The following is a 17382-nucleotide window of genomic DNA, read 5'->3' as shown; positions in this document are numbered from 1 at the left end:
TACTGCAGGAGCTCTCTCCTGCTCCCTGCTCCTGCATGCCTACACATATGAGGCTACACCTGGACAGACCTTCCATTTTCCAAAGATAATGACAACCAGGCACTGACTGACAAGGTCAGGCAACAGGGGGTATGCTCAGCTTCAGAAAACTCAGAAACAGCAGGTAGTGCCTGAATGAACCCCATCATAACACAGCTGCTGAGACAAGCATTAAAGCCAAAGTTCAAGCTTCCATGAGTTCTGTATTATCTCTTAGAGAGAGAACACGTTTCAACTCCTAAACGGGCAAGATTTTAGATTTCTATAAAACAATCAGGAAAGGAATCAGGAAGATTCCTTGAAGAGCTTGACTTGTACAGGTAAAGAGGCATTGTTCTTCATAGCAGGCCACAGGTGAAAAAAACCTCACAGAAACACAGATATTCTAATCACCAACTGTTGTGCAAGCTGGTGTGGTACAAGAGGTCTCTCCTGCTCAATCCTTCCACGCCTGCAAGACTCTACAGAGGAGAACGATGGCTCGGCTGGTGGTCTATGTCACAGATCAGATCTATCAGTTCCTACTCAAGGTTTTGTCTCTTCAGAGCTTCACAGCCGGGACAGTAACCAGCACAGGCTTCCCAGCAAGGCACATGAAGCAAGAGTCTGAAATTAAACCTGTCAGGATCATATTTCAGATTTTGTTGTCGAGGAAAAGTAGTACTGAACAAAGGTGCAGAAAAGCAGTGGTCTTCTCTATTGCCAAAACAGACATTCCTCAAAAACTTGGAAAAGGCTGTAGTCCAAGGGCTGTAATACCTGCTTTCCAGGGCACAGGCCTTCTGGTAGTTGCACATCCAAACAGTAAAACCAGTCTGCAGTACCATTTGATGTATTCAGTAATTCTCCAAGCAGAAGCACCTCCTTGACTATGTGCCATTTCAGAAATTCCCATATTCATCCATATGGACTCACAAAATACCCACAAGTTTCTTCAAGCCTAAGGACAGCAGTTTGTCACAGCTCACTGAATCTTGCAGTGGCACTGGGAAAGGCAGAGATAAGTAAAATAACACATTCAAAAATTACCACGGCCAAGGCTACTGTCCCTTATGAAAATAATATACATCAGAGATTCCTATTTAGATTTTTCCAGCTGGCTGGAAGCATAGCTGGCAGACTCCAAGGATACTTTCAAACCACTCAGAAGAAAATTCCCTTTCCTTTGTAAGAATTAGGTTCCAAAGAAGCCGCTCATTCAAAAGTGGCAAACAAATGATCAGGCCTTTCAGAAGTCTCTTGGCTGCAGGTTGTCCATATAGAGCAGAGTGATGAGTCAGAACTGCTGCAAGTCTGCAGCCATGCCACAATGCTAAGATGGTTTTAAAGAAAAAGAAAGCGGGCATGACTTGGGCATTATCACCTCCTCTCTGCAAGACACAGGTTGCACAGCCATCTCTTAACCTTGTGACAGCAAAGACAGCTTTTCCAGTTTCAAAATAGATCTTGCTTTAGCAAAAATATTTCAGGAAGAATTTCAACTGTTCAGACATAGTTTAGGTTAGGATAATGTGGAATGGAACAATCAAGGACAGAGAATATCAAGTGCCCTGAATATTGTCTTCCACTGGCTACCATAAGAAGAATGGCTGACCAGAGACTTCAGCTCAATTAGAGAGCTATCAAACACTCCGTATGTAACACATTCGTTCCATACAACAGATCTTTATGAAGCAAAGGTAGAAACAGAGTAGTCTCACATGAAGAACAGCTTTGCATATAAATTGTTGTTTTGCAGAACAGAAAGCACACTAGTTCTCACCTAAAATCTTCTCTTTCTACTAAGTTCAGAAATGGTGTAACAAGTGAGAGCAACAGAGAAGCAGAAGGCCAGCCTGCAGGTAGGCAGTTTGCCCTGTTGCTCCTGTACTAGAAAGAATGAAAAGTGCATCTTCTGTTGCTAGCAGCTGAAGGAGAAGTTCGTTCACAAGAGGTACCGACTGAGACAGTGTCTACAGTGGTCTCAACAGTAACACTGAGAGAAGACACAAAACACATAGAGACATACAAGGAACCCAAGCCAGATCTGCACGTGGAGACACAGACAGATGCCCATGGAAATAGAGAGGTACAAGTGAGTAGGCTGGTTACAGGTCAGGTACAGTACCTAATCCACTTTGCTTCATCTCAGAAGACTGCCTGGAATAAGTGCTGAAGAGGCGATAACCTCCTGATTTAGAAGAAGATTCAGACAGCACCTGCAAAGACAGACAGTGTAATTAATCAGCAGCATGCTTCAAGACACCCACTGCTCTCAAAAGCCTTTATACATCAATTGAAGGTAAAGAAAGGTACATCTCTTCCTTAAAATCACCGTTTCCAAGATGCACAAAGGTAGTCATATGCTAAGACTGTGACAGTGAATGCTCAATTTTAATTTCAATATTTTCATGGATTGTGGAACAGTGGAAATTTGAAAAGTGTGACGGGACTCATGTAATGAGCATCTTGTCTCCCAAGACTCTTGCTGAGATCACTGGGACACAGACTTCCTTCTTTAGAAGCAGGAAATCATATCCCCTTTAACTCAGTATGTGCCTATCACAAGGAGCCTCCGAGTGCTGCATGCAAAGGTGACCTTGTGAGTAACACACAGCAATGGAAGACAGCTAACAAATACCTCAAACCTTAACTCTGCTGTTTTCTGGTTCAAAAAACTGATGGCAAAAATGCCTGTGAAATCCCTCTGAAAGGAGGGACAATTCCAGAGTACTTTAAAGGTAACAGTCACCTGCTGACTGTGACACTGGCCTTGTGACACAGAACAGCCTGGAAGGAAAGAGGTTAGAACAGTAAAATCAATTTTGTTACTTCACCAGATCAGTGAATGGGACAGTTCTAAACCCTGACAGTTTAAACATCCTGGATGAATCCATCAGTTAGCAGGGACCCCCAATCAGCATGAGATCTTAGATGGGATGGAGGAATGAGAAACATGGAGCTGCCTTTATGAAAGGGAAAGGCTGGAGCCTAACAGAAGGCAAAGATGACACCATAGCTAGGTGGTGAGGTTGCATGTAATCTCATAGCTGGCAACACCAGTACCTCTACAGAGCACGTAATCCAAATAATGCTTGTGTTCCTCAAGCATTTCATTACTTGCTCTTCCTCATCAGTTCCTCTGGCCTGTGTTCCTGTCCTTCCTCAACGAGGAAGAGTTTCGGAGGTCTGCCTTCCACAACATCCTCTTTACCTTCTGCAGATCCTTCCCCAGAATCAACTCAGACTCTGGCACGTTAAAAGAAATGCCAGGAAACCAAAACCAAGCAAAAGACCTTTGCAAGAACAAGGAAGGGCACCAATAGCATGGTTACCTCCATGGATCCCGTCTTCCGGTTCCTGATCAGTGGTGACCTTCGCTGAATGCTGACCGGCTCAGAGGGCTGTGGGGACTTCTGCCGAGCACGGTCTGGCTCATCGCTGCCCTTCTCATTCGAGAGGTCCTCTAGGCTGCCTTGGTCTGCCTTCTTGTCCTCGTTCTGCCGTAAGGAAACACTTCACTCATGTCTACAGGCACATGGCCTTTGCCCATGCTACCCCACATCAGCTCCAGGCTCAGATCTCCTGCTCTGCCAAGCTCAGGAGGCACCCACAGTCCCAGCAGCCACCCTGATGAACCCAGATGGGACAAGGACACAACCTGCCAGCTCCCTGCAGGCACCACCAGCGAGGAAGCTTCTGCAGCAGGGCCAGACAGCGCAGGACAGTGCCCAAGTGTCCCCTGGGGCTGGTAGCTCCTGTACCGGTGTCTGCTTACCTCTGCTGAGGCCGGCCGAAAGCCAAACCCCGTGGGTATGTTCCTGTCCTCCTCGCAGCCTTTGACACCAGGGCTGAAATGCAGCTCCACGTGGAAGCGCTCCTCTGAGGAGGGGTCCTGTGAACACATGTCACAGGCAATAGGTACAGAACCAAACACCAGCATAGGCCAAGGTCCCACCCCACCAGCATAGGCCAAGGCACGCATCCCAGGCACATTCTTCGGAGGGAAAGCAGGAGCAACAAGCATGAACAGAATGGCTCCAGGTTTGTCCCATCCAAAAGGACAGCCCTGATCAGCACACAGCTGAGGCATTCTGACTGTTGTTATTTTGGGACAACAGCCACAGAAGAGTATTACAGAATCAGGTTCTATGTGTATATATATATACACACACACCCCTAAACCCCAGCCCCTTCTCACCCACTCTTGCTGCAAACCCAGCATATGCCAGGACAGGAGAAGACTGGGTCCCTCCTGGACCTTCAGTCAGGCTATTCCAAGATTTAAGTAACTGTCTCTAGTAGTAATTTTTCATTAAGCTTTTTTTAAGGAAGCCAGAGCTTTTACAGTATCTGGCACTAATTATATACATCCATATAAAACCATCTTGACTGACTGACACATCCACACCACTCATGAGAGTTCTAGTCAGATGTTTTTTGACAAACATCACTCCTGCCATTAGAAGCTCACACCAACTCTGTGAATACAAGGCTCTAACTCTATAAGGTGTGGGGTAAGGGGCTGCTCCCCTCACCACTACAACCTCCTGCAGCACAGACCCAAGTCACAAGGTCTGATGATCAGGACATGCAGTTTGGTGCCAAGCCGACTTACAGTCATCACCCTCAGCTCCCACATTCCAGCTGTTAACCCTAACCCTAACCCTTTACTTCCTGAAGATACCAGTATACACTTCTATAACTATATCAGCACACTTTCAGAATAAAAAATAGTTTATGGATGTGGAATTTCTGGATATTTTCTAGATATATTTCAAAAATACAGCCAAATATCACTCAGCTTTATTTATTTTTTTCCTACTGTTCACTTGCAATTAATACTTAAAAACAGCAAATAATTTTGCACTAGGAAATGCTTTAAAATAGTCAGTATTAATTACGTAAGTTTGGTATTACTGCTCAGGTAACAAGCATTAACTGGGTCACTGCCTCCCACATAAACCAAAAATTAGCATTTGTGTTAATGATCCGAATGTCTTTGTTCACAAGCAGTGAGAGCTCAGGTTACAGACTTCCAACTGAACTCATCCCTGAGGACTGTGCCTTGCAACAGGGCAGGAAGCATGGTATCCTACTGCTCTATCCCTCACCTTGTTGTTGTCCTCGTAGAGCATGATAACAATCTGGGTCATGTAGTTCAGCTCTGAGATAGCACTCAAATAGTCCATGGCTCTCTTCCACTGCTGGTCTTTGTTTTCCTGATATATACACATAAACAGTCGCATGGGATAAGCAACAGCAGACACTTTGCAGCATTCAGTGAAATGGGACTGAGAGAGTTCCTCTCTCCACAAGGTAACATTGTCAGGACAAAAACACCTTGCTTAACTTGCATGAAGAAATGACCTAGCAATGTGGTGGGGTGCCTGCAGTGAGGAGTAGCTGCACAGAGGGATGCTACAGCTGCCCACCCACCCATGTGCAGATCTGAGCTGCAAGCTGCTGTGCCATGCTGACTGGAGACAAGCAGAGCCCACAGCAGGTTCCCAAACACAGCCATTCTCAAACTACAGAATGGAGCACAAGGGATGAACCTGTGCTAAATAAGGGACCAAGTGAAATGCTTTTACCTGATGCTGAATGAAAAATCTGGAGACACACTGAACCCTGGGGCTCTGCACAGCAGGGCAGCCCACCCTTCACTGCCTCCCAGCACTGCCAGGAAATGGTCACACCTGAAGTGCCACTCATGATGCCATGGAGTGTATCACCACATTGAGGGACATGAACAGAGCCCTCCATTACAAAGAACCCAGATGGAGCCCAATATCCCTGTGCTGGTAACATGGCATCCTTGGGCACTTAAGTCAGGGAATAAGGGAGCATCTTATTCAGTGAGTGATTTAGAGGTAGTTTTCTGATCACTGTCTGTAGATAGGCTAAGCTGCCACAGACACCAGAAATCATGCCTGGTAAGCAAGCCCAAACTCTCAAGGCATTTTAGACCATGCTTAAAAATGGGAAGATAAATCAGAGAGCCTCTTGAGAAGAGTAAAGCAGGGCTTTTCTCAGGGTCTGCATGCCAATTCATTCAGGAAGCAGGTGAAGAGAGAGCAAGTGAAGGGTGAGTTGGATTAATTAATCCCCTAAAAATGTGTCATCTGCCTCTCTGGTAGAGAGCATGTCCTGTGCATTTGCAACCTCAAGTCACTTCCTCTGTAAGAGAACTGATTTTATTGACTTAGAATTAATGTAAGGACTATAAATACAGGACCAAGCTCTTTAAATAAATGGCTGGAGGAAGCAGGAAGTAAGAAATTCACTCATCCCCATTGCCTCATACTGCTATTCTCCTAGACAGGTATGTGGTCTGCTCACCTGAAACTAGCAGGGCAGATCTTGGAGAAAACATGTCTCTGTGCAAGCAAGGCAGGAAGCTGCAGCATGAAAACACAGCAGAGATGGAGCTGGCCAGAGACCACTGATGCACAGCATTAGTGGGAGAGCTGGCTCAAGGGGCAACCTACAAACATACACTGTCCACCTTGGAAAAGACTACTGGAAAAACGTAGGGAGGCTTACTCTGTGAGCATTGCTGGGACACTTACATCCAGTAACCCCCCATAGCGGAAGATACTGAGCAGGGAGTGCACATGGCTCTCACTGGTGAAGTACAGCCGCGTTCGAACATGGCGACCCGGTGACAGAACTCCTCTTGAGTACCTAAACCAAAATCAGCCCACGGTTACTTGTCTGCCAATGGATTGCCATCTATCACACATTAGTATCTCCGTACACTTACTGGAATGACATAACCCCACACTGGGAAATGCCAAAGGCAGCAGGACAGAACAAACAATGAGAGCACTCGGCACAGGAACAACAAATTTCGTGGAATCCTAATAGAGACACATAGTAGGTGGCTCATCACTCTACACTGGCCCTGTGCAGGGAAAGGGATGAGGCACCACCACTCACTACGACAGGTACAAGTCTTTGTGGCCCTGTGCTTCTGGTCAGCAATCTCAATGTGCCTTCTCCATTTGCTTTCTAGTTCTACGAGCACCAACACGCCTTCCTCCTGGAGGGTCCTTCAGTGTATGCTCAGTACCTCCTTTCACAACAGTACACTCTTCTGGCATGGGAACCACCCACTGCTCCATAGCTGCCCTCCCCACTGCCAGCAGCATGCAGCACAAAGCCTTACAACGGATGTAGTTTGTTGACAGACTCATCTTCATGAGTTCTCTGTAGGTCCAGCTGGATCTTTTTAATGAGAGGAAGACAAAAGCCAATAGCAATCTCCAGTTTCTCCTCCTTATTAATCCCATATTCCTGCAAGAACAAAACAACAGATACCCTGAGCCCTGGCTCTTTGCCACATCCTCACATGAAAGGCCACTTGACTTCAACAGCCCAGTCTGCAGCACCACTGGTTAAGCAAGGACAGGAAGGGAAACGTCACTCAACACTTTCCACTTTTTTTTCCCACGTATTGCAGAGGGTAACAGAGGACTGAGACTCTTCCAAGAACCTCAGTTATGTCTGGACGTGACTGTCAGTATCCTTCCAACAGCTGAGAGGTGCAAGTACCACGAATGAATCTCCGATCTCATGACATGCAAACTTATACCCTGACCTAGCACGACCATTAAAGCAACAACTGCTATTGGCAAAGACAAAAACTGAAGTGCTATGCTGAAAACAGCCAGACTGCATCTCACCAGCAACACTGAAAAAGTTTAGACCACTTCTGCTCTACAGGGGCAGCTGACCTTGCTGGTAGAAGCTCATCCCATATAAATGAAACTTTGCCAGAAGCAACTCAACACTGCAAACTGAACAAGTGCTAGTTTGACAACAATAACAAACTTGTCAGAACTTTAACACAGAAATCCCCCTTCACTTTCACAACACTCCATGTAGAGGAGGATAGAACGTTGCTGTAGCACACACATGCAGCTTGGAGCTGTGCTGTGATGCACTACAATGAACATGGAAAAGCTGCTGCATCAGCTGCTTATTACGCTGACCCTGCCAGAATCCTCAACAAGGAGCCCGGCCCTGCCACATTTTAAGTCATAAATGGTTTTGGCCTTATACAAACACTAAGACAGATCTGAGAAACACCTACTGTGATATGCTGCCTTGGGAGTTAATGTGCGAGAGAATCGAGACAAAACACAAAGGCAAAGGGTCAGAAATTGGTGCTGCAGGCACTGTCATACAGGCTATACCTGGGGTATGATCACATCTGCCAGGGCTTTGGAGAGCTTGAAGAGTTCAGTTGTGCCTTCCAGTTTCAGTGCACAGTTGTGCTGTACATCGTATTTGATGCAGTCATATATGTCAGGGATCTTGCTGATGTCGTAGCGCCCATTCTTCATGCGGAAATCTCGCTCCAGCTTACTCCAGCGTTGCAGCATCAGTTCCAGAGTCTCACTGTGGTACAGCTGCAGGTCTAAACAGCAGAGAACACCAAACCACATTCACATTCTAGAACCACAGAATCACAGAACCCTGGTTATTGCTGCAGAGATTTCAAGTGACAGCTACGACTGACTTCTCCCAGCACGAAAGGGCTCCAATTCTTGTGTCACCCACAGGAATCCTAGTCCGGAAAAGCCAGTGGACCTGTTGCAGGAGTTTTAACCTGCAGCAACAGGCTACTTCTGAAATGCTTGAGAAAAGTGAAACCGTTTGCCTGCTTGCTTAGGTCTGCCATAAATCCCATGGCGGGTTCCCAAGATGCCTTTGTAAAACCTCTGCACTGTTATTAGGAAAGTCGAGATGAGCAAATTGTGACTGAAAAACTTGCTGCTTACAGTCTCCAGAAAAGGCCTCAAAAACTACAGGCATACCCCTCCAGGCTATACTGCTGCTGTTTACATTTACTCTAAACCAAGATGCACGTATAATTTCCTTTATATTACAGCTCTCTTTAACAGTAGTTGAAAGTAGAGCCTTCCACATCAGTAGCACATACAAAATTACACTTTACAATTTCTTTGCTGCAGACAAACATAAGCCCTAGTGGTGTTTGGGAGCTCTGGAGATGTAACATTAAATTAATCTCTTCCAGACCGTTTTCAGCTCTGTTGCTCACCTGCAGATTTTGGATCTTCCAGACGTTTTCGTATCTGGGAGGTGAGATTCTCAATCAGGGTGAACACCTGGTTACAGACCTCAACTGGGTTCTGGATAAAGGTCATGGAGTTGAGCAGAGAAGCACTGCCTGTAGGTGCTAGCTGAAAGAAGATCCCAGCAGAGATTAGTTAGTCTTCACAAACTGGGAACGCAAAATGTCTGCCTTTTGCAGCTGTACTTCTTTCTGACTCGGGACAAAAGCTGTGCTCCCAGCTGAGCACAATAAGCTGGCCTATTCCTAGGAGTAGTCAGGCATGTCTTAAAAACTTCCTCAGGATCAAACTCAGAGGGAGCAAACAACTGCTCCTATCAGATCAGACCTCCCTCCACCTACAATATCCATTCCTGTCTCATTTTGCTTCTGTGTTTGAGTAGAAGGGCTTCATTTTAAGAAGTTCTTTGAGATGATAAATATGTTCCTTAAAGGATTTCAATCCAGTAATCACATTTCAGAGCCTGGGAAAAGCCCTGTTTTGGGGACTTGCTGCAGAAGCAGCAGTAGTGCTTTCAATGGTTGCTGTGCTGGATGCAGCCCATGCTCTCTACTCTGCAGCTATCAGACCCCGACAGGACACACAAGGATTTGTAACCAAAAGGTCTGTTCACGTGCACACAGAGCACAGATTTAGAATCCAGTGAGGCAGACTCCCTGCCCACAGCAGCTGGGATTGATCTGAGCAGCATGCAGGAGCTCTTTTAGTGTATTCACAAGAACAAAATGCACTGGGAATTCTGAAGGGAGAGGAAGGCACCATGTCTTGAAGAGGACAGCAGAGCAACACTGAGGACTGCCACTCGAAGAAGGGCAAGGGCTATTAACCTGCACACTTCCATACATATCCTGTCATTTTGGACAGAACTGATCTCAAAGTAACCAAACAACTGTTCACATACCACACACTTCACATCAAACCACTGTAGCAATGCTATTCTCCATCCAGATACAGGGAGCAATGAAGCTCCACTGGTGTTTTACCTTTTCATAATCCTCTTCACAGAACTCAGCATCCTTCTGCATGATTTCATGCAGTCGCGCCTTCACTCTGTGCTGACAGCTGCTAAGGGAATCACTGTCACTGTCCAGCAGACCATTCATGTTGGCACTTTTCACCATCTGCACCAGGATGGGGGTCAGCTCTCCTTCCAGGGCCAGCAGACCCTAAAGCCACACCACAGAAGGCAAGATTTCAAGTCTGTGCAAGCCAAGCAACAAAAATTTTGGTAGTTTCATGGCCAGAACTCAGCCAATTTAAGTGAAATCTCAACTGTCCTTGAAGGGCAGTTTTATAGCAACATCCCCTCCAGTCAGAGATGACTCCAGCATGCTTCTAGAGCTATTCAAGCAAAGCACAGGTCTGCCTGCAGCAGCCCCAGATTTGTCCAGGCAACTGTTGAGCAGGCAACTCAGTTTGCTTGAAAATGTTGATACAGAGAAGACTCCAAAGACCAGCTAAGGCCACCACAGGATTCCCCTTGGCTTTAGCTGCAAATGAACCTGTCTTCTCCCCAGTCCCCACTCCACACTGCACCAAATGCACCACATTTCACTCCCCTTTTAAATCCAGCAGGCAAGGAATAACCCCTCTAGCTGGGCAGCCATCCCAGAAACATTCATTCTATAGGCAATTAATACTTAGCAGCACATTTGGTGTGCTCTAACATCAAGCACCTTCTCCAGTCAGAGTACTGTCCTGGACAGGACACTAAAGGTGACAGATGTGTGCAGATACACCAGATGTTCAGTACTTCACCATACACCTGCTATTAGCACAGTGTACCCCAGTTCATCCAACAGAGAGGGGGAAGATCCTAGGAAAACTCCTTCCTCATCACCAGAGGTTTTCCTTTAGAACTGGCATATTTTAAGACTAATGCAGCAGAACAAACGGATGACCAAAAGAGAAAAAGGACCTTTGCAAAAGCTGCTGCTGTCATCTGAACTCTCCCCTCATCTGAGGCGTAGATCTTGAGATCATGGCGATAAGTGCTGTGCAGCCTGAGCAAGCCACAGCCAGGGAAACCAGCATAATCACCTGGAACAGAGGACAACTCAACATTCATATTCTCACACCTGAAAAATTATCAGCTCAATATACGGGTTTAGACAAACAAACTTTATTGTAGTAACAAAGTTATGTAGAGAATTAATCACTTGCATAGGCAGCATTTATGCTGCTCCAAAATAGATAGTTCTAGCTATATGCAGGGACTAGAAACGCAACAAAGGCTTTGCCTAACTTGGGAAAGTTCATTTTGAGGAAAAAAGTGAGCATTCACCAGTCAAGTCTGACACTGCCCAAATTCTGCAGCAAACTCCACTGAACAGCCTGTAGTAGTTCTGCTAGTCTGAATATCCTTGTGCAGAATGAAGACACACAAAAATATCACTTCATTCTGCTTGTTTTCTGCATGAGAGCAGCTCCTGCAGCCCTCAGAAGTGCAGGGAGGGCTGTTCAGGGCACAAATTGCCAGTTTCTCATGGCTGAGTCAATCACAGGAGTCAGATCAGTAATGGAGGAAAGTAACTCATGCAGCTCTCGAGTCTGACTGCCAAAGACAGTGCAGTGGTCACTATTTGCTGCTACATGGAATCCCAGGGCAATTCTGCACAGCACCCAGTCACACTGCATGACAAGACAGGAACAGTACTCCCAGCTCTGAGCTCACAACTCACAGAAACACCCTGACAGATAAGGACAGGCACCAGCCAGAAGTCAGATGTATGTCTTGGGAAAGCTGACAGGCATCAAATGCTGCCCTACCCAGGAACACAGCACTTCCCTGCAAAACAAGATCTCTCCCTCTCCATGAATGACCATATAGAGCAGAAGACTACAAAGCTGTTGTTCAGAATGACTCTCATCTAAGCACGGCAGTCAATTCCCTGTAGGAGGTTATCAGGTTGGTTAAGTATGACTTCTCTTTGTGAATCCATGCTGACTACTCACAGTCACCTGCCTATCCTTCATGCACCAGGAATGCTCTCCAGGATTAGCTGCTCCGTCACTGTCTCAGGGACTGTTCTGAGGCTGACCTGGCTGCAGTTCCCTGGGCCCTCCTTCTTGTCAGTTTTGAATCCAGGAGCGACACTTCCTCTCCTCCAGTCCTCAGGCACCTCCCCCAATCCCCAGAGCCTTTCAAAGAGAATCTCCAGTGGCCTTGCAGGGACACCTGCCTGCTCCCCTGGCACTGTGGATGCAGCCCATCAGGGCCCTTGGGTTCACATATGTCCAGCTTGCTTAAGTGTCTCCTGACTCGATCCTCTTCCACCAAAGGTGAAGGAAATCTTCTCCAATCCAATTTAAATTTGCTTAGTTAATTTGAAATGTAATTAATTAAACTGAATTAATTAAACATACAAGTCAAAGACAAGCATATCCAATACTGGGCTCACTGGATCAATCCAGTGTATTACTCCTGACTCAAAGGCAATCTCAGCCTTTTTTTTTTCCCCTTTCGGCTGATTTGTGTGCATATGAGATGCTTTTCAGCATCACAGAATTATGGTGGAGAAAAAAAGAGAAGTTACCTTCCTATTCTCCTGTCTTAGGACAGAATCACCTGTGTTCCAAGACAGATCTCCTCTGTTCTCTACATTTGACCTAAATTCCCTGTTAAACATCCATAAATTTTGTATTTGCTGCATCAGAATGTATCTTATTAGAACCACCTGTCTTTTTTTGAATCCTGGCACACTATGTGTAGAAAGCTGTTGTGCTCCAAGACACACTGAAGTTTAACAACTGCAGCAGACCTCTCTGGTCAGCTTAGGGATTTTTGGGTGCAAAACTCACCTGAATTATTTATCCCTACCATGCCAACTCAAAAGAACAAAAACTAATCCCAGAGGACGTATACAGTCACAGATGCCTGAGCAAGTCTCAGCTGGGCTGGGCAGCCTGGCAGCCATGGGGCAGGACTGGAGGTACCTGGACAAACTCACCTTGGCCTCCAGGATACATGCAGCGAAAAGCTCGCCCCAGCTCCTCAGCCTGGACTCTTCCTGCTGGGGTCAGCTCTCCACCCCACTTAAGCACCAGGAGAAGGGAGGGGGAGGACTCTCGACGAGCTTCTAGGAGACAAACAGGTATTCACTACATCAGCTCTCATATCTGAGCTTGCAGAGAGAGAGGAGGGGTGGAAGAAGAGATTGTCATCAGCACCTTGCAGAGTGTTCTCAATACAAGCCTGACCCAAAATCCTCAGGAAGCAAATCAGCAAGGAGGAAATTCAGAGCCACTAGTTTTTGAAGGTATAGGCTGACATTCACAAAATTGGAAGTGCAAGGGGCCAACCTTGTAGGGTGTAGGGCCAACCAGGGTGTGCTGGCATCACTCCAACCCTTCTATGATGTGAGCAAATATAAGATATGGGTCATCAATTCTGCTTGCACGTCCAGAGGCCTATACAGGTAGGGTAGCTGCACTCACACCTGAACTCTGGGATTAAAGTTCAGGGTAGAAATCAGGTTTCTTTACCTTCATCTTCACTTGCAGCTTTTGGATGTCCATAAGGCAGATAGGTCAACTGAACCTTACGGTTAATGCCAGAAAAATGTCCATACCTGTAACAAGGGAGGGAAAAAAAACCCCTGAAACAAACCAACTCCACCCAGCCTTTGCCCAGAGGCCCCCAGGCAGTACACAGCAAAAGTAGAGCACAGGCAAAAGACTTTCTGCCACAACCCCCATAGCCACGAAACATTATTTTTGTCATCTCCCTGTGACCCAGCATACACCCCCACAAAAAACCAAACAGTGCCCTCAAACAAAATTCAAAGATCCATTCCCTTGCTCTTCCACCAAGAGCACTCTGTGCTGTCATTCCTCACTAGGGCTTTAAACTCTATCTACATCTTTAACAAGTGAATGAATGAGATCACAGAAAAAACACTCTGACAGATGCTTTGAGGATAACCATGTTTCCAATAAGCAGAAATAGCAGAGGAGGGAATCACAGCAAAAAGTCCTCCTCTGTGCTCCAGAGACACGACGTGAACATGGCTGCTGGCTGTGTGTGCCACAGCGAGCTGCAGTCCTGAGAGGAACCCTGGTTTTGTTTCAAAGATGTCAATACCACCATATTTTTATTTTGACTATAAAAAACCTGAGAGGACACAAACATCTCTTCATGTTTGCCAAGCTCCTTTTTGCTAAACTTTTGGCACCAGGACAACCTTATTTAAAACAAGTTTTGTTCCAAATACATCAAAATGCTTCATATCAACGTGGTCCCTCCAGGACCCCAGTTCCTCTCCTGCAGCAAAGAACGCTCAGCGTTGTCGCAAGTTGTTTAGCCAAACACCAGACACACTTGGGACAAGGATCAGCATGGTTTTGATGTCAAGGAGAAAAGGTTAGGAGCATGGTGCTTTTCATGTACAGTTACTAACAGAGGACAGAGGAGACCCCAATCTCCAGGCACCAGCTGGCCAGGACACCAGCAGCACAGCTTGTTTCCTCAGCACATGCTCTGAGGCAAACCCACAGTGCCCCAAGATAGGAATGCTTACATCTCCAAGACACTCTTCAGCTGTTCCAGTTTGGATTTCCTCTCCTCGATTTCACAATCACTGTGGGTTCCCAGCTCCACCACAAGCTGCCGTGCAATGTCCAGCACTTCCTGTTGGAAAGCAGAGAGCAATTCTGCCTCAGACTCACCAGTGTACTCCTGCAAGGCCTCCTGGACAGCTTCATCCAGCATCAGGTCCATGCAGACACTCCTCAGAAGCATGTCATTTCATAAGACACAGCTCAGGCAGGACAAACTTTCACACCGCAGTTTGCTTCATCCCCATGCTGTGCTACAGCCCTGTTGAGAATCAAGCAGGTACCTCCAATTTCCCCACTCCCTAGCATGGACCCATCTGTCACCAGAGGCAACCACAGCTGGTGGGCAAGCTGCATCAGGTCATCTCCATCCTACAGTGTGCGCATCAGCCAGCAGATGTTTCTGTTCTGCTCTCCTGCTGTCACCCAGCTGAGTGTGCACAAAGACTGTTGCTTTTTTGGAGGTTTTCACCCTCCCAAAGAATTGCCTTGCAGCAAGATCTGTATTACCTGCATATCCCACACAGTAATCCCAGAATGTACTTACTTACCTGTAGCTGCTCTGGTTTCTTCAGCTTCAACTTCCCTGTCTTGTAACCATCATATTTCTCAAATAATTCAAAGAACCTGAACAGACAACAAAGAATGCTGATCCATTTTCTGCTGTTTCAGTAATACAAGGAGGGTCATGAGCATTCAGACTCTGCTCTTCAGGGAGAACCAGCAGGCTGCTGGCTCCTCCCTGTGCTTCAGAGATTCTGAAAAAACAAGTGTCTTTCTGTATACAACCAGGAAGCAGATACTAGCTTCCCAATTAGTGGGGCACTTCCCTTTTCAGCACCTAGCACACCTTCACTCTCCCTTCCAGAATTCACATAGAAGGTGTCAGGATCCTTGCAGGGAAAGGGGGATCTCTCAACCAGTCAGAAAGCATTTGCTTGGATGGGCCAGGAAAAAGTACTGCCTCCTATGCACTTAGCCCTCTGCTCCTGCTCCTGGTTTAGAGAAAAGGCCCTTGTCCCTTCCCAGCAGCACAGCACCTTCTTCCCCTGGCTCTTACCGGGGATGTTTCACTTCCATCTTCATCTTCTGCTTTGGGGTGCGATCTCCATGACGGATGACTGCAATAACACAGCGAAGCTCCATCCTGGGGAAACACAAGATAAGGATGACAAATGTGCTCCTACACGCCAGAACTGCCACCAGGAAGAAGCTTCCCATTGGTCCTTCAGTTCCATTCTTCTGACAGCTGCTTTCCTCAGCAGGGGTAGAATTTCTCCCAGACTAAACCAGGCACAAGTGCCACAGCTGCAGAGAGAGTCAAAGCTCTGCAGACACTACCAAGTTGTCTGGTTTCATACCAGTGTACAAAGTATGCTGAAGATCACAAAGAAACTTTTGCCTTTGGTCTTTTAACCTTATGTGGTAGAAAACTAGCAAGGCCAAAGGTATCAAATGCGGGGCTGCCAAGCATATGGGTAATATGAATATTTCAGCTAAGTGTTTCCACCCATTTCACTGGTAACTCAACAAGCACTTTCTCCATGCAACAGCCAGCTACAGCATCTGTCCTGATCTGTTTCCTGTCCTGACGAAGAATTTGGATCCTCTGAAAGCCATGTGAGCAGTTTCTGTAATTTCTTCAGTTACTGGTCATCTGCATTCATCAAACCTACAACTAATCTCCAACCTGTCAGGACTTCCATGTGCATAGCTAAGCATTTCCACAAACATTTAAGGGTTGCAAGCAGGACAGCAGCTGGAGGATGTCACGCTGCTTGTGGTATCAAGCCCTTGGACAGGGTTGCTCACACTTTGTCCCTCATGTAGCCATCACTGGCATCCTTTAGAGAAGACAGCAGGTACTCACATGGTGCCTGAAGTTGTGGGGACAATGGGGATGTCTTCTGCCTCTGTTGGGATGGACCAGGGGATATGAAACTGGGGAGCCAATTCCCGCATTATTATATTTCTGAAAGAAATCAAAATATAACACTCACAAGAAAATCCATTCCCTTGGTTCTCCACCTCCTCCGTAGCAGTCCTGCTGAAAGATGTGAGGAGAGCCACAGAATTTCCCCTCACTTTTATTGCAGAGACACCTATCACACTGTGGGCTAGTTAGGGCACCCCAAAGGGGTACCAGTTTCCCTCACATCACCAATACCACAACTGGGCTTAGCATGAAATGAAAAGTCCTAGAAGATACATTTAGCTGTAGACAAAGACAGCTAATGCCAATGCAGGCAGGAGCTCCGGGGGTTGAAAATAATCCATACCTCCAAGAGCTAAGCTGAACAAATGACTCCCATGAACCACCTGCAGACTTCTCTGACATACTGACCGGGACTCCACATTCCATTTTACTTTGCCGTGAGTTATCTTACCACCTTACCAAAACTTGGATTGTTCATACCCAAGGATTTTGGCACAGTCATCATAATACTTCATGGAGTTCTTCACAAAGCTGAAGCCATTCACATCACAAACAAAAGAGTGGCCGTTGGCCCGCAGAAGGTCGAACCCGCACACAGTTTGCTGCAGGAGGAAGCAGAGGATATGGGACTTGGACACACAGTAAGGAGGCATGGGGGACAGCAGCCACCCTGCCAGCAGGGCATACACAGAGCCAGCCAACGCTGCTCAGCTCAGCCCCACTGATGCTACAGCCATCCTCCACTCCATGCCCACCTCACAAGCCTTG

At 46.5% G+C, this 17382-nt stretch overlaps 1 protein-coding gene across 10 annotated transcripts in view; it reads right to left on the bottom strand.

Moving 5' to 3' along the window:
- The window catches only part of PPIP5K1 (diphosphoinositol pentakisphosphate kinase 1), a 44986-nt gene that overhangs the window by 17219 nt on the left and 10385 nt on the right, over positions 1 to 17382 (bottom strand). For 9 of the 10 annotated variants that reach the window (XM_032123065.1, XM_032123058.1, XM_032123066.1 and 6 more), the window contains 17 exons: positions 17095 to 17216; positions 16549 to 16650; positions 15739 to 15825; positions 15230 to 15305; positions 14642 to 14751; positions 13608 to 13693; positions 13073 to 13201; positions 11041 to 11162; positions 10106 to 10288; positions 9089 to 9230; positions 8220 to 8443; positions 7190 to 7317; positions 6591 to 6705; positions 5133 to 5240; positions 3797 to 3913; positions 3354 to 3518; positions 2147 to 2237 (listed from right to left, as the gene is read on the bottom strand). In XM_032123065.1, the coding sequence (XP_031978956.1) occupies positions 2147 to 2237; positions 3354 to 3518; positions 3797 to 3913; positions 5133 to 5240; positions 6591 to 6705; positions 7190 to 7317; positions 8220 to 8443; positions 9089 to 9230; positions 10106 to 10288; positions 11041 to 11162; positions 13073 to 13201; positions 13608 to 13693; positions 14642 to 14751; positions 15230 to 15305; positions 15739 to 15825; positions 16549 to 16650; positions 17095 to 17216 (2107 nt within the window). The remainder of the gene's footprint in view (positions 1 to 2146; positions 2238 to 3353; positions 3519 to 3796; positions 3914 to 5132; positions 5241 to 6590; positions 6706 to 7189; positions 7318 to 8219; positions 8444 to 9088; positions 9231 to 10105; positions 10289 to 11040; positions 11163 to 13072; positions 13202 to 13607; positions 13694 to 14641; positions 14752 to 15229; positions 15306 to 15738; positions 15826 to 16548; positions 16651 to 17094; positions 17217 to 17382) is intronic. The other variant, XM_032123067.1, reaches the window with a different exon arrangement.

This window comes from Corvus moneduloides, chromosome 13, assembly GCF_009650955.1.
Source record: "Corvus moneduloides isolate bCorMon1 chromosome 13, bCorMon1.pri, whole genome shotgun sequence".
NCBI classification, from domain to species: Eukaryota; Metazoa; Chordata; class Aves; order Passeriformes; family Corvidae; genus Corvus; species Corvus moneduloides.
The sequence above is the reverse complement of the archived record's forward strand: the minus strand, read 5'-3'. Positions and strand labels throughout refer to the sequence as shown.